Below are 25,972 nucleotides of genomic sequence, written 5' to 3'. Positions count from 1 at the left end.
AAAGGATAAAGTATACCCAGCATACATTTCCATAATATGGCAATACAGCTTCGCGGGCTCATTGACAATATTGACATTTCCATCGTTCCTCGATATCTGTATACATTTTCACAATTTTAGCATTTTTACCATCATGAATCCATCTATAGCCCAACGACAACGGGCAGTTAACTTCAATCAAGACGAAGTAAACCTACTAAACGCTTTTTGTGATGATTATTTTATTTCTTATTTTAGACGTATATTAAAGTGACACTGACAGATCGCCGCCATTTTAAGTTTGGTGCGCATTACTGTACGCATCTTCGTGACGTATGCATTTTTTATAGTTAATCGGCCGATAAACCACTAACTGCGTTGAGTGCGGTTCGCGACTGTATGAATACGACTGTAAAATTTGTCAATTGAACTGTCAATGTCATCACATGTGATTGTATCCTATAACCGTGATTACGACACATTTCAGACTCCACAGAATATAAAAGCCTTCACTACATCGATTGCCAAGTTGTGGAAACTTGACATGACATAATATAATAGAACTAGTAGATTAGATGGTTACTTTTGGAGCTGGCTTCCGCTTCAGCAACTTGCGGTTTGTTTTCATCTTCTTCCTCTTCATCATCATCGGAGTTACACTCTATCTTCAGATCATTAATGTCCATCACAGATGACGTTATCGATTCACTCTGAAAACAAAACATTAATTCTTTATTACTTATGCCGTGTTCGCATGTGGCGTTTTTTTGTCGTTCAACTCTCTGTTGAATGTTGAACAGTCATAAACAGGTCAAGTGAAGCAATCAAGTTTGACATGCCGATGTGAGTTGTTATCACGTTGTTTATCACCCAATTTTGTTTGTGAGTGTGTTTGTTGGGGATTATAAGATATTCTCTGAAGATTATTAGACAAGCGAATTTTTAAAAACATGTCACAGGAATAAAACATCTATCTTCCGAAAAAATCATGTTATTTTATTCGCAAGATGTTTATTATGAATAATAGTGTCTTGAAACTTAGCAGTTTTTTGTGTGTTCACTCATGAATGGTCAGGCCAAGGTGCAAGTCGAAAATTAAGAATTTGGAATATCTTTGCTAACTTAGCTTAAATAATATGTAGACTGTTCTCAGCAAAGCTATTCTATACACAAGGCGGCTGGCTATCAACAGTAGTTTATCATATTTATGTATTGAGATGATAGATTGTTTTAATAAGTTAACCGTCTAAACCACAGGTTCTCAAACTTATTTCGACCACCGCCCACTTTGAGATTTAAAAAAAAATCTAGTGCCCCCCATATTTTTTAACTTACTATAGGATAGGATAGATAGGGTGTGACCCATATCCTATTTCTGAGATCAAAGAATGTTTCAATGAGAGGAAATAAAACTCATACTTAATCGTATTTAGAAGTATTTTTATTAACATTAAAAAAGACTTTGAATTTAAAACTTATCTAATGTGAAGGATGAGTCTGATGCATTTCGACGAGTTTGTTAATATCAGTCTCGAATTGACTTACAAACAGCCGTAAGTCGCCGCTTTCAGCAACCTGCAGCCGATTTCTCTAGATTCCGTCAGATTTTTACAGATATAATTTGTCTGCCGTGGCCCCTCTAGATTTCCTTAACGCCCCCTAATTTTCTTTGAGCTGTCTACTGCCCCCCTGAAAGTCTCCAGCGCCCACAAGGGGGCGTTATCGCCCACTTTGAGAAAGACTGGTCTAAACTGTCAAAAAGTGTTTGAAAATGTTTTGACAGCCACTCTCTTTGCTGTGTTAACTTTTAGAGCGAGAAGACAGTTTAGACGGCAAACTTATTGTAACAATTACAATACCTCAATACATAAATATGATAATATTTATCATTATAGCAGACGATAGCCGCCTTGTGTATAGAATAGACACACAGAGCACCTCTTAATAAAAAAATTAAGCGGTTGACGAGATAATAGCAAATACATTTCGATACATAGACATATTGTGTATTAGTTAAAAAAAATACAAAAATAAATTACACTAACCCTCTTATTCCGACTGGTTAACCGTCGGAGTTTGGATCGACTCATGGAGCGCTCTCTCTGCATTCCCATTGAGGACTCGGACTGCGCGTCTTCGGTAGTCTCCTCCGGCACTGCACTCATGGCGAGTTGGGCATATTCTACAGACCTCGTACTCAGGTCGTGGAAAGAACCCTGCATAGATATTTTTCCCTGGAAACAATTATTATCACAGTATTATTGATCTGCGGATTGCATTAACGCATATCTACTACCTAAAGCCACATTTAGACCAAGCGAGCAAATGTTTGTTCTTCCCCCAAAAGTATATACTTTATCAGTCATGCTTATATAATTATTTTCATTGAATTAAGAGTACAAATTACTTATGGTGTTCGTTAGTTTTTTTATGTATGATTAAATGGCATAATTTTAGATATTTTATAGATAGACAAATATTTTTTGATTATACAATATGTTTAAAATCTGACATATACGTCATCTACTATGGCTTGGTTTACGCAGGGCTTAATTGAATTTTAAAAACCAACCAATACTATCTGCAATTTGTATTATTAGTTCAATGAAAGCAAATACGTATGACTGACAAAGTTTGGTGTGTACTATTTATGTCGTATCTTAACAGCCTATACCCGTCCTTCTCACTGATAAACGGTATCATGAAACACCATGTTTACGAATAATATTTATCTATCGATGCGCAAATGAAAACAACAAAATGCGTAAATGACAGATCGCATTGTATAAAAAATACCATGCAAATACTACTAATTTCAAGAATAAGCTATAAATAATGTTTGTAAAATGAATGTAAATATATAATTTTATAAGTTGGTCCTTTTGGCTTTATGCGTCACACATAATATTGTCACACTGACCTCATAAGGCAGCAGGAGAAGCCGTCTCGTGAACCTCTGATTTCGATCAATTTCCAATGCTTGAGACCAATCAGGCAATTAAAAACGAAAATATTCAATCAACAAACCTGATGAAATTTATCGACATTCGTTCAAATACAAATAGTCTATTGTTATTTTGGCTCAAAACATTATCACTCAAAAAGGAAGAATATACGAAGGAAGTGTGGTTAAAAAGCTTAAACGATCTCTTTGCACATGGAAAAAATTATTCAAAGAATAAAAGATATAAAAAGGCTGGAAACACGGCGAAAGATAGAATCTGAAGAACACAATCGTTATTTTCCAACATTCTTAACAGAATTCTTAAAAATAATATTTGGGAAATTTTGGCACGCGTACGCTAAAAAGTTCACCATCCCTGATCTAGAATGTGGCAAGAAGACCATTCAGACTATAACTAAATGAACCCTACGATATGTTTAAAAACAGTGAAAATAAAGTACATTTTTGAGAAGTATGATATGGTCGGCAGCCTCCAGGTAATGCAGCTGGTGGGTGACGAGGATCCGCGTCTTGTGCTTCAGGTGCTCCATGATGCACTGGTCAAAAAGTTGCCGTCCAACGTGCGTGTCCACCGCCGACAGGGGGTCGTCAAGCAAATATATGTCCGTGTTTCGGTACACTGACCTGTAAACACAAAAATAATAAATAACATCAGGTTTATAGGTGTAATGCGAGATTGTTTTTAATTGTATGGATATGAGCTTTATACGAAATTAAACCATTTTGAAGATGGCTAAGTTTCGCATCCCTATTGACTTTATCCACCTGTCTCCTACAGGGGCAGTCCAGGAACCGAATGCTTACAAGAGTTCTTTCATAAACTTTATGAAGAGCTCTAGACACATTGCATCTAAGAACGTGACCGGCCCATCTGAGTTTTCGCGCACACAAGCCATTGACTACATTGGACTATTGCCGACTGAAGTAGAAAGCCGATACATTCACAACGACTGGTCCTACTTTTTCCGCCCCTCCCGTTGTTGTCGATGGATGATCACCTATCATTGCTTGTCATTATTCTATAGAGTGCTCATACTGACGCGTCTGTCGTGTTCACACAGGGAATGGTTTGATTTGGATAGATGAGTTACATGATAAATAATACACTAGCATTAACACACCTTCTACAAATGTAATGCATAGGTAAATGCTACATATTTTTTGGAAATCAATATTACCACCGGTTTTTGTGTGAAGGACTAGTCTGACTTTGACAGCTGATGAATAACAGGAATGTATATTGTATATTAATAACACTGATAGTTAATATATTTGATGTGAGAATTTTTTATAATTCAATTTGAAACGAGAAAGGGCGAATTAATATGTCAAGCAATCTGGGATCTGATTTTGACAGCTGAAAAGTGGACAACTCGTTGCTTGTGCAAAAAGCTATGCTCAGGCTTTTAAAGATGGCGGTGATTGGACTTAACTTGTTTCCAGAGCTCAGCATTCATACTGATACCGCCTAAAACATGGCAACCTCAGAGGATCCAATGCCATGAGGCCTGAACCGTCATTGGGCGGATTCACGGAGACATGCACAGGTCAATTACGAGACTTCGAAATTTCTAGCCCGTAAGCAATTTTATGGTCACCCTTTTTAAACTTCGCCAGTCTAAACTTAATATTATTTCATAAATACATATTAGTAATATGTAATTGCTTTTCTCAGCCTTACTAATTCTATCAGAAGCCTTGCCATTAACTTCGTGCCTAGCATTAAAATCATTGACCTAAGTCCTAAAGCTTTATTAAAAAGAACATCAGTAAAAGCACTTACTTATATTAAATTCATTGCATAGTAATTAAATATAAATTAATTCATTCATTCCAAGCCATTAAATGTCTAATGTATTTAGTTTAAAATTATGTATATTAAGATTTTATTTAAGTATTAGAATATCTCTTGTGTTAAGTTATTTATTTTAAATATTTAAAAGAAAATATACCTACTAGGTATAATGCAAAATATTTCATTCCGCCGCGCAATATTCTCAGAATCGTGTAAGTTAGCTGAGTACCAAGGGTCTGATTCAAACTCCAGGTACAAGCCTAGGGATGAGCACCCTTCGGCATTCACATTGTTTTTTTTGGAGAGTTGACCTGGGCCCTTAGAAGGACTCATTCATTCGGTCCGATACCCTTTGCGGCGTCGCCGGCGCGAGCCGCCGCCCAGCTAAATTTACTTATTTTATAAATATTCATTTTATACGCTAGAACATTTGAATTCATTCGGTGTCTGTCTCTCGCATCGGTTACTCGGAGCCGAAGCACCTCCGCGAATTTATTTAACTTATAAATATTTTTGTTAACTGTAATCAATGTATTCTGGAAAATAAAATACACCGTTATTCTTGAAATCCGCGTTGTCAATCAAGCATAGTATGTCCCCGGCGGGAGGGGTACCAGATTCTACGTCAGACCCTCCCGCCTCTTTAGGTGGCCACAGACGTACAGTTTTCATAGCAGGTTGAACATGGCACAGACAATAACTGTTCAATAACTGTACGTTAGTGGGCACACCACAGATCAGTTTAACTACCCCATTTAAATCTGTCGAACTGTCAACAGACGTGCCCATATACGTACAGTTATTGTCTGTGGCAGAGCAATTGTCAAAAACTATGGAGGTTAGGTTCGCGGAGATATTACACAGGGGTATTGTTTCAATTAGTTTTAGGTAGGGTATACTTGAACGATATTGATACACGAATAATTTTACTTTGAATTTATTATGGTTATAATTGTTTTTATTAGAAACAAATTTACATAAAATACACACCTATGACGTTGGTAAAATAAATCATGATTTCGCTAGTGGATTGTGTATTTTATCGATTCACCGAAACAATATTATACACATTCGTGTAAATATAAAATATAATCTTTTCTTTTGAATAAATTATTCCCTTTAATGGACAGTATTAATTAGTAAGAATAATTAATTACTATGATATTATTAAAATATATACTTAAATTTTATTTAATGACATTGTCATTCACAATTAGGTATATTAATTTATGTTGTGAACGTCTTAAATGAATAATTTGTAATATTCACTACATACAATAAATAAAATTTGAGTACTGAGTTATTAGTCTATATTTTCACAATAACTTAATATTTATAATGCTCTCTAAAATTTTAACATTTATATTATATTGTATAAAATAATATGTTTACATAAATAACTATAACTTTGTTTTACTCTCGTAAAAATAAATAAAATATAATATTTGCGATCTCCGCGTACATAATATTATTACATTTTTAATAATAAATGAATTTGTATTTTATAACAAGCAACACCAGCCGCAGTTGTATCGCGCGGTATATTCTACTTTACGTTACCAACATCTAACGTCACCCGAGAACTTTCGGCTAGTTGAAATTCCAACAGTTTTACAAAAACACGGGAGTAGGGGGTCGCTGGCAGTTTGAACCTGGCACACATCTGGTAGGTCGAAAACTGTCCGTCTATGGGCGCAGCAGATTATCTACCAAAGATAACTGTATGGCCGCCATTACGTATTAACTGGCATGTTCAACCTGTTACGAAAACTGTACGTCTGTGGCCAGCATTTCGGAGATGACAGTACGGATGTGCCACCTTTGGTCTTCCCTGAATCTGAGTAGATTCCATAAATTACTATTGTAATTGTTATGTCCAATTCTTGAACTGCCGAATCCCTGTAGTATTGACTTTAAACATCATAATATTATGACACGCGGCGCTGAAAATGCAAGACATTACCTACCTTGCTAGATTGACTCTAGCTTTCTGTCCGCCGGAGAGTGATGTGCCTCTCTCCCCGACCAGTGTCTGATCTCCGTGTGGAAACTGTAGGAAGTCTGCTTGCAGCGCGCATACTCTGACCACCTGGTTATATCTAAAATCATAGAAAAGTTATCCTTTGAGCACATTATTCGTGATCAATGTCAATGAATTCATTTACCTACGATCACTTCTCAAAGTAACATCAAATTGGAAGTTAGAAGAAGAATTACACTGGAAATCATTTCCCGTCTCTGGTCAGCAAATCCTTCCCTTTATCAAAACCCGAGATGAAGTACTCTCCAAGCCACCAAGAAGCTTTCTTACAGCCGGAGGGGAGTATCAATGGATACCGTATAAATAATTTTTAAGGCAGTTCGATTTCAGAATTATATTGGTAACATATTCATTATTTTCTTCTTGTATTGGCAGCCATGAAAACAAAATGGCTGCTATGGTTTGAAGTCTGTAGCTTTGTTTGCATACCCTACTTTATACGTATCTCTTAGTGTTTTAAGTGATTATTCATCTTAAAAATAATGGTCAACGTACTGTTTTTGGCATTCTTTCACAAGGTGTCAGTTTACTAAGGGAGCTGAGCCGAGTGACTTCTTACCTGCACAATCTCAGGTGTGCATCAAGTGACGACTAATGTAATCATCATCGCTGGTCGACGTCAATGTGATTTTTTACAGAAATGGCTCACTGGCAGACTAGATCAGGTACTTTACAATCTTACAACTAAATATTAATATGATTATTTGACTTCACCTCAATACTACAACTAGATAACTCTGATTTGGTCATTGTTGGGAAAATGAAATTTAAACTTTACTTGAATATCTTAAATCTAGGCTATAATTATAATTTAAAATAAAAATGAAAAATTGTTCTTGTCTAATTGGGAACAATTAAATAATGTTCAATTGCATGAAAAAATATTGTAGATATCTATATTATTTTATTTATTTAATGCATTTATGGTTTTAAAGTTATCTAATATTTTCAAACACAAAATTAATACAGTTCCCATTAACTTCTGACTTCTGTAGAGTAGGAAATGTAGAATCATATTCAATAGCTATCTCAAAAACAGTAAAAATCAAGTTATCTAGTTGTAGTATTGAGGTGACAATGTATTAAACGGTTATATGATCACTCGAAATCGGTTCCGGCCTAATTCCCGTGAGGGAATCAGTATAGTGGATGTCAGTACCTATTTTTTTCGTACGGTTGTCCGAAGAGAATATTCTGCCGGATAGATGCACCAAAGACCCACGGCTCCTGACAGGCGTATGACAGAGTTCCGTTCACTTCCAGGGAACCCTTCAAGAGTTGTAGCTCACCCAGGATTGCTTGCAGTAGGGAACTCTGAAATGATAAATTAATATTGCACTGAAATGATGAATCTACAATTATCCATTTCAATGGGGTGGGTTCCTTCGTTGCAAGATAGTAGACTATCGAATAATGCAGATGACTATCGGTTTACCAGAGTTGTGTCAACCGTGCGGCAGATTAACTGTGTGAAAAAAAAAGATCAAAAAAGTCAGATCTGAGATTTTAAACACGAGACCCATGACAACATTAGTGGAAACTTTACCACGCATCCATTGCAGGTGCTTTCATCCATTGCTCAATTTTATTGAAATACATTGGATTCAACGATTATCAGAATGGTTGTGGGCACAACAGTGTTACAAAAGGATTTGAAAAGCGGCATTTGGATTAATAATATAATCATCTGCTTGTACTCAAGTTGTCACCAAAGTGGGACTAAGCATTGTAATATATTTCGGTTTCAGCAGGGTAAATAATATTATCTACACCAGTGGTTTCCAAACTTTATGTTAGTATGCCTCCCTTTTTAAAAATTCTAATCTTGGCGCCTCCCCCCTTTATTTCATTAAATAATACACACACCTTTTAAATAGTCAACAATGTACTGATACAAAAATAAAAAAAAAATATAAAAATAAACAAGGTTTTACTAAGTACTTATATTTTCATTTTTAAATTAATTTGTTTTTCATGCGATGAATGTACTACACACACAACAGCACAATCAATTTCAATAGTAGTCAATCCAAATTCATCATCGTTCATTGACAAATGGATTCTATCATGGGCCCCATATCCTGAAGCGGGCCCACCTACCTATCGCTGAGGTTAAGGGCAGTGTGGTGCTCTAAAGTAGTGTTTCCTAAATTATACACGGGAGTTATCATTTAAGTACCTATAACAATCATCATATATATATCACATCAAATTACAACGCACAACTATATATTTAAATTTTTAGTAGTCTTGAAACAAAGTAGTGCCGTGCCTTATAGAGTTATTAGAGTAAATTTGTGATCTCTGTTATGCCCGGGCCCCCAGGCTCTTTATAAACTATGCATTTACAAACTGCAAACCTGTGGCTACATTTGTGTTAAACTTTTCGCGCCTCCCTTTGCAACACTCCGCGCCTCTCAGTTTGGAAATTGCTGATCTACACCCTGCCACCGTGAGTGGATTTACATACAAGTTTTTCGTAATACACAGCGCTCGAAATGAAAAAGTTAACGAACCGTAACGCACAACAATTTTCTGAAGAAATTAACATACTCGTAATTTTGTAATTTTGAAATTTTATGTATTTTAAAAAAGATTTTTTGTTATATGACATTTATTATCTAGCTCAGACGGTTAAATTATTTTTACTAGAGCGATAATTTTACTGATTTCACAAACCGGAACAGCGCTCCGGTGTGCTCCGGTCCATTTCGACTACTGGTAACACATACGTAGGTTGAGTCCATTTACTACAACTTGACACTAAATGTCTCCAATGGGCTAAAATTAAATGCAGGATGTCTAACCTTTCCAGATCCGACTGGTCCAACCACTCCAATTAGCTTCCCTTTCTTTACCGTCATGTCTTCAATCTGAAGAGTCGGTTCTTCATTTTCGGGCAGCCATTTCGCCTCACCCTTCAAGATGCTAACATGCGTCTTTCTCGATCCCTTTGAATTTCCATTACTCAAAATATGAGGGTCATTCTTTCCGTTGGCTGTGATGAATTTGTTGGTCTCCACGAACTCGTCGTTGTGGAGAAACTTCTCGAGCCGCTTAATAGCTACGGCTGCCTCCGCCGTCTCCGCGATCGCCCGGACAAACATGGCCGACATCGTCTGCGATAACAGGTTGAAATAGGTTGCTACTACGAACATCTGTGAATGGAAACAAAATTTCATTAAGTCAGCATTTGCTCAATTTTGACGTGTTTTGTTGATGGTATAGAGTCATAGACAATAATATTATGCGCAAATTTTATTTTAGGCTTAGCCATGCTAGCCTACCGTATTGCATACATTGCGATAGACATGCTGAGGTCACGTTACATAAAGTCCATACAAAGAAACATCAGCATTCCTCAGCGAATAATCCGATACATACAATAGGTGAGAGAGATGGCGCGGGCATTCACATATTTTTTTAAACCTTTGACAGATGTCGTTAGCAAATTAAATTGTTTTTATAGAATATAAGTAAGTGATTATTTAAATACATCAATATGCAATTAAAAAATATTTTTCTCTTAGGTTTACATCAGTGTTTCTCAAACAGTGGTCTGCGAATTTTTGGCGTCTTTTGATGGCATTTTGTTATAAAACATGTCTTCTATACTCACGCAAAATTTCAAACTCCTATACCTAAATAAATGCATTATCCTTCTTCACACAAAACAAACAACTGCAGGTGCCAAATTTCCAATATCGTAAATGGAACAACTCCGCTCTGTAAATAAATTTTCTTTATATATAAAAGGGAAGCTAAAATATAGTGCAGCTTATGTGTAAAAATAAAATGTGTATTTTTGGAATTGTTAAATTCTGCTAGATTGTTAAATTATTAAGTTTTCTCTCCTTCCTGAACAATTTGACCAAGTGGAGTTAGCAGGTTTGCGGATTAAGCAGTCGATATGCTAAAAATTCTAATAAATTCTTCAAAATCCGTGCACCTGCAAGTGTATGTGCATTGTGTTTTTGTTCATAAAATAGATTAATGGTTTCACGTGACGTAATCAACCGTGAACCAGTGGCGAAGGGTGACTTTTTGAAAGAGGTAGGCTCTGGGAGTAACCATGCTTGTCAGATATATTTGCGGGAAATAAGAAGATAACCCAATATTACTACTGATGAATAGGTACGCTAAAACGAAGAAATTTCAAAAGCTTAATTGGTTTGTTATAATTAGTTCATAAAAATAAGCAATTAGTTTGAATTACTTATTCTATTTATTATATTTTCCTAAACATTTATAAACGTAACATACACTCAAAATATATTACCTATCATCTATGAAAATATCCGTTGTTGTATATATATTATGTTCCATAACAATTTATAATTTAACCCGTAAAACTAGACATTTTAAAATACTTCTATATTTAAAACACAGACTTAGGTAAGTACATTAACAGATATCTAAATTGTCTAATGACTGAATTAATAAATAAATAAAAATCACGAGATAAATTATTTTATATTTTTAACAACAATCAATACATATTTATGTGATTGAATCCCATAGAAATTATTTTTAAATTATCTTCTTATTAATTATTTTGAATAAATGTGCTCTCGCGATGTAAGCGCGCTAACGAAACAGCTTGGACATTTGTATGCGGGACGCCAGACATTTTGAAATAATGAGAAAAAAACTTCATATTGAAAAACCCATCGATTCACGCGAAAATAATCCTATACAATATGTGAAGCGGAACGCGGTGTTCTATTTTTTTAAACTTTCGAGAGATGCCATAGATGGTGCTTATTGAAATATGGGAAAAGATCGTAAAATTATGACAATTATATGATAGATGTCTTTGGGCATATTATTATATTATTATTTGTGATTATATAAATACGTCAACATGAAAATAAAAATTATTTTTCTTAAGAAGGTAGGCTTTAAATAATCGCCTAGTATGGAGTCTTCGCCACTGCCGTGAACAGACGTTATTTTGCATTACCATATAAATAAAAAAATTTATTTCTGCGTCAGTGGTCTGCTTGGGCACCGCCAGGATTTTGTATAAAGTGGTGCATGTAAAAAAACTCATATTCTTATTCCATCGAATGTTGGATATTTCGTGAAGGCATCGCAGTTTAAAATTTGCAGCTACACCTTAGTCCTCTGTCCCTTCGACATTCACTTACTTAAACATTACTATAACGGTACCGTTTAAGCGTCTAGTAGTTCATACCTATACTATAACAACCTCGTTCATCACAGTTGGTACCTTTTACATTGACATAATTATTATACCTCCTGAAATAATTTCATTTTTTAACAAAATTATGCACATTATTTTTGCTACCTACGCATGGGCGCCACTTGGCTACATACGGAGTATATCGTCTCTGTTCTGGCAGAACACACTAACTGGAGAATACTAGTTTTGAGTAATTTGACTTTGAAGTTGTTAAAATGTTTGAAATGGTCTATCATGTGAGTTTATTAAGTAATCGTAAAAAGGATGACTTTAAAATAAAGACTGTTTATTTATTAAGAAGGTTTCCAGACGTTAAAGTTTGAAATACGGAACATTTGGTATAACTAACGCAATATGTCATTTTTTCGAATTAGCGTCTTCTGCCAGAACAGTGACGATATAATGGAGGAAAATGTGAGTAATTATCAATGAAATGCTAAACAAAAATTTAGATGATTATCCACAAAAAAAAATTAATCAAAGGTGGTGCGCTAGCATCACCTTGCGCCACGCTGCTGGCGCCCACGGTGGTCTGCAAAACGTTTCTCTTATTTTCAAAGGTCCAGGAGTGTAAAAACTTGGATTGTAGTGCCAATGATGATATTGTCGTTTTCTGGTGATCCTGCAAAACTGACAATGTTATTGAAATCCAGATAATAGAGGATTACTGTATTTACCTTGGCAGCTGTGAGTTTGTGTCCGAGTAGAACCATCGAGACCATGACACAGAAGATGGCAATCCTCGTCGTGGCCATTAGAAATGTCATGTAGACTGCACGCACATACGAAGACTTTTTAATCACTTTTATTTCTAACCTAGAAACAACAATGTAATATTTTTAATCTCATTAACTCTATTAAATTTTTTGACTTAGTGCCGAGCCACACCGGGCGATTCTGGTCTTGAGACCAGTCGCCGAGACCAGACCGATGTATGCTTGGTTGTGCGACTACTGGGCGACCAGGTGTGGCATGGTCCATATAACTGCATACATCCGTCTGGTCTCGGCGACTGGTCTCGAGACCAGAGTCGCCCGGTGTGGCTCGGCTCTTACTGTGTTAAAGCCTTGATTTTCGAATTAAATGTGTTAATATTTTATTTAGTTCAAATGAACTTAGCAATGCGCAACAAAATTTCACAGTTTAACAAATAAACAATCCAGACATTCCCATTTATAATTGTATTAATGATTAATGAACAGTTGAAGATATTTTTGATTATTTTTTTTTTGTTGAATTATAAAGAAAAGACCTTTTTACATTGAATAACGAATAACTCAAAAAATTTAAATTTTGAGTTGTTTCTCTATAGAAGTAGGGTAATGAATAGTGAACTTTACAAATTATAAGGTTAAAATGATCACAACATGAAACAAAAAAAGGTGTTAAAGTTTTAATTATTTTCTTAAATTATATGTACAAGAACATACTTTCTTGCCAGTTCGATTAGGATTTGAAAAGGCTTCTCCCAAGCGTACATCTTGATAACCTGAACACCAGATATGATCTCCCCCATCAAACGGACCCTCTCATCCGTCTTCAGGGCAGTCTGCAGTCTGTATTTGGCAGCCAGTTTACCGGTATATGCTGTAATCAATATTAACCATCATTAGACTTAAAAAATAATCTTACCAGTACTGAGGTAATGCACGTTAAACTTATTGTAGGATTCATTTAGGTATAGTCTGAATGGTCTTCTTGCTACATTCTAAATCATATCAATTCTTTGGTCTTCAAGATACTTCATCGTAGGATAGACATGGTGTTTCACGATACCGTTTATCAATGGTGAAGGATGTAGGTAGGCTGCTAAGATCCGACACAATTAGTACACACTAAACTTTGTCAGTCATACTTATATGTTTTCATTGAACTAAGAACTACTTAAAAAAGCAGTTGTATAAAAGATTGTTAACAAACCTGTCTGAAGATATGGAGACTAATTTTATTATACCTCACTTCTATACTATTGTGAAGCGCGTTGGCTATCTCGCGAAAAAATGATATAAAAGGGTCAAATCTTAGACTATAGATACATCTAGACGCCACCCATTGCATTGCTAAATGAAGCTGCGTGCCGTGCGTTTGGTTTGTGGGCGAGTGAACGCATTCGTATTCAAATGTTCGAGACCATAGACCATTTCACTAGTGCTTGCCCAAAGTGCTCGCACTAGACGCTCAGAATTAAAATATTTTTTACGTTATATAGTATTTTTAAGCGGTCAAAATGCAACCATTAGGTAAAAATATCCATAATTTAAGTTATTTTAAAGAAACACGGTCACTTGATATTAAAATATATAATAATATACAAATAAATTATCACGAACATGTATCAACTTACCTATGAAACGTAATACCATCTTTTTGCTTATCAGTACGGCTATCACATTTTAATACAGCACACAGAACCATCTTTTCTACTTAATTAACTAAAAATATTTACCACTGACTAAAACTTTAACACAAAAAATATCAATTTTAGCAACACGCGCTCGCAGGTTATCGACGCTAAGTTAAGCAACAAACTAAGATATGGCGGCTACGCGACAACAAAATCTTTTACACATCTGTAAACCTTTTATCTTACTCTAGCACGTGTCGCAAAGATTATAAGGGTGCCGAATACTTTCTCACTCGCACTTATGCATCGTTTTTGTTCAGGCCTTGGGTCAAATCATAATATTGAAATTTGAGACAAATAATTTGTTTAGGAAAGATAACTTTGTTGTTACACTTGTCTATTGTGTTGAAATTTTAGGAAAATTAAGTGAATAAATCAATGCTAGGACCACTAATGCATTCACTAATTTAAAAATAGAAAGTAAAGGCATTTATTAAAAACTGGAGCTTTGGAAATCAAAATTACAAAAAAAATGAGTTCGTTATGTTTACACTTTTAAATGATTTCTGCGCCACATAATATATTGAAGCCAACAAGAATTAATGTACTTTTTACAATATTTATTTATAAGATCTCAATTTTACAAAGTTCGCGTGGATATTTATTTATTTATATATTTATTTAGAAAGAGTATTATGGCATTACAGCGATTGGCCAATGCGCCATAATACATAATAAATACAAAATTATAAAAATATCTTAATTACAAATAATAACTAATATAACAAGAAAGAAGAAAAGACAGCATGTGTTTATGTAAATATTAAAGAAACATGATAATATATACAATTATAAATTTAACCTATTTAACACGTCTACAAACATTATATAGTTAATAAAAAATAAATCAACCTTTATGGTGCAATCAAATAAGTTAATCGCACGATACACAGCATCATGAAACATAACATCTATCCTGCGACGAGCTATCTTGAAGACCGTAGAGTTACGAGTGATATTGGTGGGAACATGAAAATTAATATTTGCCAGTATATACGGATTGTAAGTGAACCCACGAAGAAGTAAAAAGAAATTCTTTAAAAGAGCAATCACTCTTCGGGTGGACAGGGATTGCATTGATAGCATACCCAGAAGAAAACGAGTCGGGAAATTCATTTTATTATCATTGTCATAAGGAAAGAACCCGTATGTAGAATCCATTTGTCAATGAACGACGGTGAATTTGGATTGAAACAAAAACCCTAGTTCAATTTTGGTTGAATCGAAGTAAAGAATAATATAATACTTTGTCAAGAAAATCAATGCAAGTTGTAAGTAAAGTTCGTATTTATGCGAAACGAGATTTTCTGCATGAGCTGTAATGAAATCCAAACATCGATCCCGTTTAGTAGAAAAAAAGCACTTTGTGCTAATAAACAAGCACATCCATCGCATGAAAAACAAATCGATTTAAAAATGAATATAATACATAGTAAAACCTTGTTTATTTATATTATAATTAAGTAATTTTTTGTATTAGTACATTTTTGACTATTTAAAAATGTGTCTGTATTATTATTTAAAGAAATAGCCAGGATAAGATTTATTTTAAAAGGGAGGCATAGTAACATAAAGTTTGGAAACCACTGGGTTATACCTATGTACTAAAATTCAGCGGAGATATCGATTCTCAAAGAGCATTTTTGAACCTTGGTTAGATGCCATGTTTCATGCCTGTACTCTATTGGCATGCAAGTCAGACTATTTACAGTATTTGAACTTTTTTTTCGCGTGGAGCATCCCTAATATGTGGACTTTTAAGTCTGCAGACCAGGTTCGTTGGATTTCAAACACGTTTGATATTTTACTCGCCGAGTTGCCAGAATTCGTCCATTACTTCTACGTAAAACTACCCAAAAAAACCCTGTAATTGTCCAAAACCTTTTTATTGATTAATTTGTTAATTTACATAAATAAATAAACCAGCACCATCCGCAAATTGTATTATTGGTTCAATGAAAACAAATAAGTATGACTAACAAAGTTTAGTGTGCACTATTTATGTCGAATCAAAACAGCCTATCTCCACCCCTCGCCACTGGTATGTTACCACCGTCATAATGCATCAGTTCTGCCGTCAGATAACTAAAAATATGATTATATAAAAAAAAAGTTTCCTTACATTGTATAGGAACTACTGTGAACACAACCAGTATTCCGAATAGTCCTGAGATTCCAATCTCTACCCACAAGAAGTACAGCACGAATAAAGAGGCTAGTGGCGCCACCCACAGGTAGTGGAGGAACATGGCAGCCACGTCGAAGCGGTTCACGTCATTGGACAGAAGGTTCACCACCTTGCCCGTAGCGGACTCGCCTAACGCAGTCCTGGACAATTTCAAAGCCTGAAACAATAAAATAACATTGAAATAATACCCGTTTACTCTGTCTGTTTACGTCTGTGCCGTGTAGTTTGTATTTCTTCCGGCAGGTTCGCCACTGTCGTTCTACTGCGCATGCGCACCGCCATGCAAGTACCAATTATTGGGTGAAAATTTAGAAGCTTCTCAACTTTTTTGATATATGCATGCAATTAGTATCTATATTATACCACGGATTTACTGCTGACAGTATGTATTATCGCGGCCATAACAAAAAAATGCAGGAATAAACACGTATTATCGTGTAAGTTCCAGGATTGCATGCATAGACTAATAGCGTCTGTACACGTGCATGGATTCACTTATAGCAATAGTGTGTATTTTAAACTATTGCCATAATAACTGTTTACACGTAAAAGTGCTGACTGTCTCTCCTATCTCATTCTTCAAGAGTAAGCGAGATGCGATGTTGTCGTTTTATAGTACTATTTGACGGGTCGTGAAAATCGGTTAACCTCAAAATGAGTCTGCGCGGTGTATAGTTGGTTGTTTTATCGGCTGGTTCACCACTATTGTTCTACTGCAGATATCGAATAAATTCAACTGTCGCGTGAAAATTCAGAAGCTTCCGAACTTTTTGATTCATGCATGCAATCTCGCAACTTGCAGGATAATACATGTTTACATGTGAATTTTCTTGTTATGGCCGCGATAATACGTAGGTACTGTCAGCAGTAAATTCATGCACGTGTAAACAGGGTATAATTATACTAATTGAATGCATCTATCAAAAAAGTTCACAAGCTTCTGAATTTTCATGCAATAATTGCTACTTGCATGGCAGTGCACATGCGCAGTAGAACGATAGTGGTGAATCTGCCGGAAGAAATACGAACTACACCGCACAGAATATTTTGACGACTACCGATTATCTACAAACTTGTCTGGATCTAACAAATAGCACCAATACGATACAACATCGTGTTCTGCTTACTCTTGAAGAATGAGATTGGAGATGCAGTCAGCACATTTACGTGTAAACAGTTATTATCGCGATAGTTTAAAATACACAGTATTCGTGCAAGTAAATCTATGGACATGTACAGACGCTATAAACAGATGCTATAATATTACACTTATATGAGAATTGATCAAATTCAAATCAAATCATTATTAATTGTCTATTGTGTTATATGTCTATTATTGTCTGTTATATATGAATAAAGATAGGCAGCATTAATTATATAAATGTCAAATTTGTGTTGTTATGTCAAACGCAAGATAGGACATGCTCGCGCCCCCACTCTTGGAAGCTCAAGGTTAATTCGGATATATTCGTACGTTCTCGGTAATCTTCGACACGATCATGCCCAAAAATAGGAATTGCTCTATTTAGAATTCAATTCAATTATAAATAGGTATAATATCGTCACTGTTCTGGCAGAAGACACTAATTCGAAAAAATGACATATTGAGTTAGTTATACCAAAATGTTCCTTATTTCAAACTTTACCGTCTGGAAAACTTCTTAATAAATAAACAGTCTTTATTTTAAAGTCATCCGTTTTACGATTACTTAATAAACTCACATGATAGACCATTATTTCAAACTTTTTAACAACTTCAAAGTCAAATTACTCAAAACTAGTATTTTCCAGTTAGTGTGTTCTGCCAGAACAGAGACGATATGAGGCACCGAGGCCAAACGGCCTTTTATCCTCGTCATCTGTAGTACTCGCGTTTCTGTACCTAATAACGAAGAGCGCATGGCTATTCATTGTGGGTCTAAAGGAAAAGAACTGGAAAAAATAGGCATTATACAGTGGTTTCTTCTTCGAATTGACGGAGTCAGCACTGCAAAATATTTTACTTTTTATATCTATTGTGACTTTGGAAGAACTCACATGTATGAAGTCCTCGGATCTGGCTCGTTGGTGTATGGGAGTTAGACATTGTATGGCTTTGATATTGTACATAGTATTAATAAAAAGTAATGAATTAATAACACAGGACTTTCGATATTCTGTTATCTCCGCGCAGAGGTAGATTTATTGTAGATTATACAGACATTGATTTTTATTACATTGGTTCTTGGAGGGCTTTAGATTACGCTCAGCACTAATTACTGATGGGTACCTAGATTCACTTTAGGTATATTACCGAATCGCACTGCACTGTTCACCTGGTATTTATTACAAACTAGCGTGGTAGGGGTCGCATAGTTATATCGTTTATTAAGTTGAAGATTTTGCGATGGAATGAATATGGGAAGATAACATTTGAAAGGGCCACTGCCGGGACACCAGCGTGACCATACTTTACGAGGGTGCTTTTTCTACTCACTGTTTGTCGAAGAGCATGTTGATAGGATTGCGGGGACAGGGCGAAGGAGGGACTTGGCAAAGTAAATCTTAAGGCTATACCTCAGTTGAGGCATGGTCTAAAAAGATTGTGGCTAGGAGATGCGCCGATTGTGGGTCGCGGGTGCAAATGACGCATGCCGACTGCAATATAATTTGTCATATAAATCCAACATGCGTCCATTTAATGTTCTGTTTATTGTTCTATTAGTAACAATAATAATATATTCATTGACATGTTTTCTTTTTTAAGTAAATGGGTAACGTTTTCAGTCATCTTTACACGATTTAAGAATTAATACCCCCGTCGCCATCACGAAACAAATTGACGTATTGACACCTCGACGTTCGCTCTCAGACTGCCAGCGAGTCCAAAATTTCGTCGCGCCTATAGTTGAAAATTATTTGCCGTTTCACTGAAGTATCGCCTTAACGGTAAATTTTGGTTTACTTTGTCAAGGTCGGATGTATCTTACCGAGAAAGGCAATCCGGTAGGTAGCTCTGTGTGAGAGGACGCTGAGAAAGCGTGTTTGTTTGCGAAATATTTATTTGATATTACGCGCTGGTAAACTTGTATCAGGGGTCGCATCGCATGTAGTGATTTTACGGGATGGTCGTTGTTGTTTTATATAGGTTTCTGATATGGCATTGGGGGCATTTTTACAGGGAAGGGTATATTTGGTAATACTATGCAGATGGAGAGGAAACTAAATGGCTTCTCTTTTGTGTGGGGAAAAAATATAGACCAAGAAGACTTTAAGAGCAATATTGCTCGTGGTCTCGAAAATTCGATAGGGATGGCTGGATCGTAATTGTTTAGATCTTTGACAGACGGTTGTCCTGAAAATCTTTCAACGTAATTTGAGCTAAAGGTAACAAAAGATAAGGTATCATAATGATACATCTTTCCTACAAAGTCTGGGTCTAGGACGATTTGGCACCGCGAACTGGCCTCCGCCGATTGGCCTCCGGTAATTGGCCGCCGGTACAATCGGACGCCGACCCAATTGGCCTCCGGGACGATCGGACGCCGGTACAATCGGGCGCCGACCCAATTTGACACCGGCCCAACTGGCCTCCGGGAGATTGGACGCCGCACGGCTGAATAAAATGCGCCAAGGAAAAGACCTACGTAACGACTTGGTAGAGAAAGTAGACGCGACACTTTAATATGCTTCTATCTACTTAGTGGTTGTACCTAATATATTTTGCGCTTAACGTATTTTTATTATGATTAATAATTATTATTACTTATGCTTTATGCTGTTTATAAAAAGAAAAGAATTCTTTCCTCGTCAGAACTTGAAGATGTGCATAATTAAGTGGTTTATTGTGTTTACCTACCTATTCATATTTAAAAAAAAAACAAATATTAATAATGAATTGGTTGGTTAAAATAATATCTTTCGGCGTTTTTTCGATTTCATGTTATTATAATTGAACTTTATATGTGTACATAATCCGTAAATAAGTATTTTGAAGATTATGAAATTACAAACAATATAAGTAAGTAAACTACTTGAAAGGTACCTACATATTACATTATATATTATGTTGACAAAGCGAATTTGTAACTTTATTGGAAGTTTTAGTTATTTAAACACGATTTTGAATACTGAATAAGTCAATCCTCCCAAGTAATCGTTTTATACCTTATCATATTATAGGTTACCCAGTTTGGGGGTATCCATAATTTTACAAATAACATGTTTTTATTTGATGTAAAGTTAAAAATCCATACCTACCTAATAATTAGTTAATGGATATCTACAGTTTTTTTAAATTGTTTTATTTATAAAAAAATTGACAATTAGGTACCGTTTTATTGTTAAAGGTTTTCAAATTAACTTACGCATAGAATTCTTAAATCATTGGTTTTGTATGGCAATTAATTATATAATATAATTCATATTATTTATTGTATCTAATACCTCATAAGTAATGTATTTATATTCTTTATAAATATATAGGTTATTAAGTAATAGGCCTACTTGGAGTTATACAAAAACTATCGGACGTATTGAGACATTTTGTAGTTGTGAAAGAGTCCATTATAATATGCAATTGGATTTCTACAACCATAATCCTGTATATTTTTTAAATACGGTTATCAGCACCTTTAAATGATTGTATTTCTGAGGCCTTTCCTTGTTCATTACATTAGAATCTACTAAATAAATAATATATATACCTCAGAGGCAGACGGCGGCAACTGCCATATTCTCAATTTAGATTAGAGAAAAAAACAATTTATATTTTTGATGAATGCCTATAACTAATAAGAACTAAAAACATAAACAAAAGGCGATCATCTTTTTGGTAAATTTAATTCATTAAAGCACTGTTAGAATATTTAAAAAAAATTAAACGTTAAATTAAATTTAGAATATAAACTAAATTATTATTAAAATAAGCAGTAATAATTAGCATCATATTGCCTCTAAATAGCCCATCATTCCGACACATTGTCTTGATCCCAAAGTCAACCGACAAGAACTTGGCAATCGTTTAGTTAGATAGTCACCACGATTGACTGTAGGACATTTTTATCAATTATTAAAAATGGTTTCATCTTAATTATTCTGTCAAAAACTCATTTCTGAAAAAAATGGAGTTGCATTAATCTGCTTCCGAAGAATAGGAATAACGTTATGGAATTTATATTCAATCGTGAATTTATCATAAATGTCACAAATTTATATACTTAAGTAATATTACACTGACACTGCCACAATGATCAAAGAAAATGTCTATGACGAGGATTATACATTTTTTTATTTTACGATTTTTAGTTGTTATGAAAATCTGCCCCGAAAATATACTCCGAAATTATGGTCTATGTATACAAAGGTAAATAATCATTAGGTATTTTTTAAACATCTCAAAATACTATTACTAAGTAGATAATGCAAAAGTTAAAAGCATTAACCCTACAGAATGCACCTAGATCAGTGATGGCGAGCCTGTGACACTAGTGTCACGCGAGATAATTTTTCATGGCACGCGAATGTTTTATTTTAAAAAGAGAAAAAACCTACAATAATTTAATAATATACAAGAAAGTTTTGCAAATAAATTAATGTTCCTATAAGTAAGTAAGTATATAATATTAAAAAATGATAACGACAGAGCAATGCGTGTTTTCTTCGGTGTTTAATATTATTTTTACCAATCGATAAAAGTCAGGCAAAAATGACAGATAAAAATATTCAACCAACAATGATGACAACTTGATGAAATTTATCGGCAGTCATTCAAATATAAACAGCTGCTTATTATTTTACCTCAAACATAATCGCTAAAAACGGAAAACCGCTTAGTGATAGGGAATATTATAATAATATGAAAGAAGCGTTGCTAAAATGCTTCCACGATCTCCTTGAAATTTTGAAAACAAGGAAAAAATTATTCAACAAATAAAAGATTAGCTTTCGGCTAGAAACACGGTGAAAATATAATTCGGGAACTTAATTATAATCTTTAAACTTTTTTAATAGCATTCTTAAAAACTGGTTTTCATCTTTTTCTCATGAAAAACTGCTCGGTGTGTCAGACAGTCGAAAAATTATAATAGGGAAATTTTGGCCGGCGTACGTAAAAAGGTTCGCCAACCCTGATCGAGATAATACTATTAAACCTATTTTTCTCCAAAAAAGGGGTTTTCAAACTGTGTTCACTCCTATAATTCTGTTTAATATAATATTTCTTTTATTGTGTTAACTGTCAATTCATGGTAGAAATGAATTGTATTATTTATTTAATTTAATAAAACGCAATTTTTATCGTACTGACTAGACTAGCCACTGGGTGGACGAAACCGGTCGCAGTTATAAAGGTTCATCTGATTGGGTCATCGACATATTTAATATACATATTAAATTCTGTTCATTTCTACATATTAAGTCATAATTTGTGTTATGCTAATAATTATTTAATTTATAAATACGCGCTGCAATATAATCAGTTAATGTCGATTTAATGATTTATTTTCTTCCAAACTCAATAATTACCCAGTATAACCTAACTAAAAAAATACGACATCCAACAGGATTCGCGCCCAGACGCGTTATTGGCAATCGGCTTTTATATTTTAAATCAAAGTAGGTATTGAATTATCGATTTCGGGATCACTCCAGTGTTTTATATTATATTTTGCTGATATTTTTGTTTGGCTAGGTATAATGAATCTGGACGAATCCACTGGATGGCCCTGCTCTTAGACTATTAGCCGATGAGTTAGGCATTTTTCGAAATTCTTGTCATATTAAAAATATTTTAACGCTATTATAATATTTTGTATGATTCTCATGAAAATGAACAATCATTTTTAACCCCTGACTAATGATGTAGTTAGATTAGATTATTTTTAAATACCTGGGGCCTTAGCGCGTACCCAGGTATTTCCACAGGTAAATTAAAAATAATTCCCTATCACAAACATCGGCTTCCTAGTGATTTATATAATAGGTATTATATATTTCGACGTAGTTACACAAAAAAATACAACTCGTAAAAAATAAATAAAATAAAATCGAGTTGGCTTGAAAAACAGCCTTGGTCAGGTGACAGGTGGTGGTATTGACTTTTGTTGTCAAAGAGGATATAATTATTAAGTTTACCCTGTTACTTATTCCAATTCTTTATACTATTTTTGTTATATTAGGTATACGTATTCATATTCTGACAGTGAATTTGGACGTTTTTGACATTTTCATTTTTTGTGACATTTTCTTCAGAAATAAATATTTATCTTCTTCTTCTTACTAAGCCATCCCCTCGGAGGTCGGACACCATCAAGGTAATATTAGCTTTGTCGTCTGCTACCTGGAATAGTTCAGTGGAGCTGCACTCGTACTAATCACGGAGGTTTTTAAGCCACGAAATGCGGCGCCGTCCTCTGCTACGCTTACCATTAATCTTTCCTTGAATGACAAGTTGGGGAATACTGTACTTTTGTCCTCTCATAATGTAGCCGAGGTACTGTAGTTTCCTGGTTTTGATACTACGTAGAACTTCGTGGTCCTTCCATATTCGAGTAAGAACTTCAACATTTGTCACCCGGTCAGTCCAAGAAATTTTGAGGATGCGTCTATACAGCCACATCTCGAAAGCTTCAAGTCTCCGTGACATCTCTTAGTATAGCGTCTATAATAATGTTTATAATAATGTATTAATGTTAGCTATACTATCTATCTTTCAACAAAAATATGTATTGATGAAATACACATGTAAATTAAAGGTGAAATTTTTAACATATGAACATTTCGACTTAAATTAATATCTACTTCACTCTACTCCAGTTATTTTTAAAATAATGTAAAAAAATAAACCACACTATGAAAAAATATTCATTTACCTATGCACCATGCTGAATTTTTTAAGTCAACTTTTCTTGAAATCATCTAATGAGATTTAGCGCGTTTTTTATAAAATACGTTTAGTAATAAAAATGGAATAAGCAATTTTAAGTCGAAGATACCTACTACCTATTTCAAACGATGGTGTATTAATAATAATATACACCTACATACAAATCCGCTTTGTCAACATAATATATAATAAAGTAGGTACTGAATACGGTATAGTTTGCTAATAAATTAGGTATGTGGGTACCTTTCAAGTGGTTTACCTACTTATATTGTTTGTAATTTCATAATCTTCAAAATACTTATTTACGGATTATGTACACATATAATGTTCAATTATAATAACATGAAATCGAAAAAACGCCGAAAGATATTATTTTAACCAACCAATTCATTATTAATATTTGTTTTTTTTTTAAATATGAATAGGTAGGTAAACACAATAAACCACTTAATTATGCACATCTTCAAGTTCTGACGAGGAAAGAATTCTTTTCTTTTTATAAACAGCATAAAGCATAAGTAATAATAATTATTAATCATAATAAAAATACGTTAAGCGCAAAATATATTAGGTACAACCACTAAGTAGATAGAAGCATATTAAAGTGTCGCGTCTACTTTCTCTACCAAGTCGTTACGTAGGTCTTTTCCTTGGCGCATTTTATTCAGCCGTGCGGCGTCCAATCTCCCGGAGGCCAGTTGGGCCGGTGTCAAATTGGGTCGGCGCCCGATTGTACCGGCGTCCGATCGTCCCGGAGGCCAATTGGGTCGGCGTCCGATTGTACCGGCGGCCAATTACCGGAGGCCAATCGGCGGAGGCCAGTTCGCGGTGCCAAATCGTCCCATTCCCACAAAGTCTACAGATTACTATTAAACAAAGCTCAAAAAAAATACACTAATATTCTTCATTTTCAACCTTCACGCAGCTTTGGTATTAAGACATCTATTATCTTTTTCTTTTCTTTCTCGTTCAAATTTAATTCTTTAAGCCAGCAGTATACGTATACCTAGTCTAGTTTTTAAAATATGATTAAAATGCAGAGAGAGGTCATATCACCTTCCGGTATATAAGCGAACAGCAAGCGACCCTGGCCCTCATACCCATGTGGAAAGCGCCGACGACGTAGTGGTTCATGCAGAGAGCGCTGGTCCCGTTGAGTATCACGATTCCTCCGGCACACCAGAGGGCTGTCTCCCGTGACATATCGCTGTTCGGTTCGAAGTACTTCAGAAGCATCCCTAGCAGAACTGGCGAACTGAGTCTGAAAGAAACATATCATACTTAATATTATTAATACTGTGAAACCTCTGCCTATTTCCGTGAAAGACGCCATACTAAATTTTTAAATCGACAAGTTCGCATGTTAGCCCAGTCGCACATTGAAGTTAATGGCCCCACCAAACCAAACCCGCACCGCACCACACCCGGTCTTAATCGGGCGTATCACGGAACCCTACGTTTGGTGTGAAGCATCATTTTTATTTTTATGACTGGGAATGTCTTAGGAGCAGTTACCCAAGACTAAGGTCG

At 34.9% G+C, this 25,972-nt stretch overlaps 1 protein-coding gene across 1 annotated transcript in view; it reads right to left on the bottom strand.

The window, feature by feature from the left end:
• LOC147068909 (ATP-binding cassette sub-family C member 4-like) overlaps positions 1–25,972 on the bottom strand; it is a 108,876-nt gene that overhangs the window by 22,551 nt on the left and 60,353 nt on the right. Inside the window, exons 4-13 of the mRNA XM_085951254.1 lie at positions 25,499–25,703; positions 16,513–16,735; positions 13,417–13,573; positions 12,664–12,802; positions 9,588–9,938; positions 7,940–8,094; positions 6,707–6,838; positions 3,385–3,568; positions 2,025–2,213; positions 563–689 (exon numbers count right to left, since the gene is read on the bottom strand). Coding sequence (XP_085807380.1) covers positions 563–689; positions 2,025–2,213; positions 3,385–3,568; positions 6,707–6,838; positions 7,940–8,094; positions 9,588–9,938; positions 12,664–12,802; positions 13,417–13,573; positions 16,513–16,735; positions 25,499–25,703 — 1,862 coding nt within the window. The remainder of the gene's footprint in view (positions 1–562; positions 690–2,024; positions 2,214–3,384; positions 3,569–6,706; positions 6,839–7,939; positions 8,095–9,587; positions 9,939–12,663; positions 12,803–13,416; positions 13,574–16,512; positions 16,736–25,498; positions 25,704–25,972) is intronic.

The sequence above is a fragment of the Rhyacophila brunnea genome, unplaced genomic scaffold (genome assembly GCF_057557595.1).
Source record: "Rhyacophila brunnea isolate RB1 unplaced genomic scaffold, BYU_Rbru_1.0 scaffold_24, whole genome shotgun sequence".
NCBI classification, from domain to species: Eukaryota; Metazoa; Arthropoda; class Insecta; order Trichoptera; family Rhyacophilidae; genus Rhyacophila; species Rhyacophila brunnea.
Note: the sequence above shows the minus strand (reverse complement) of the source record. Positions and strands in the feature narration are given on the sequence as shown.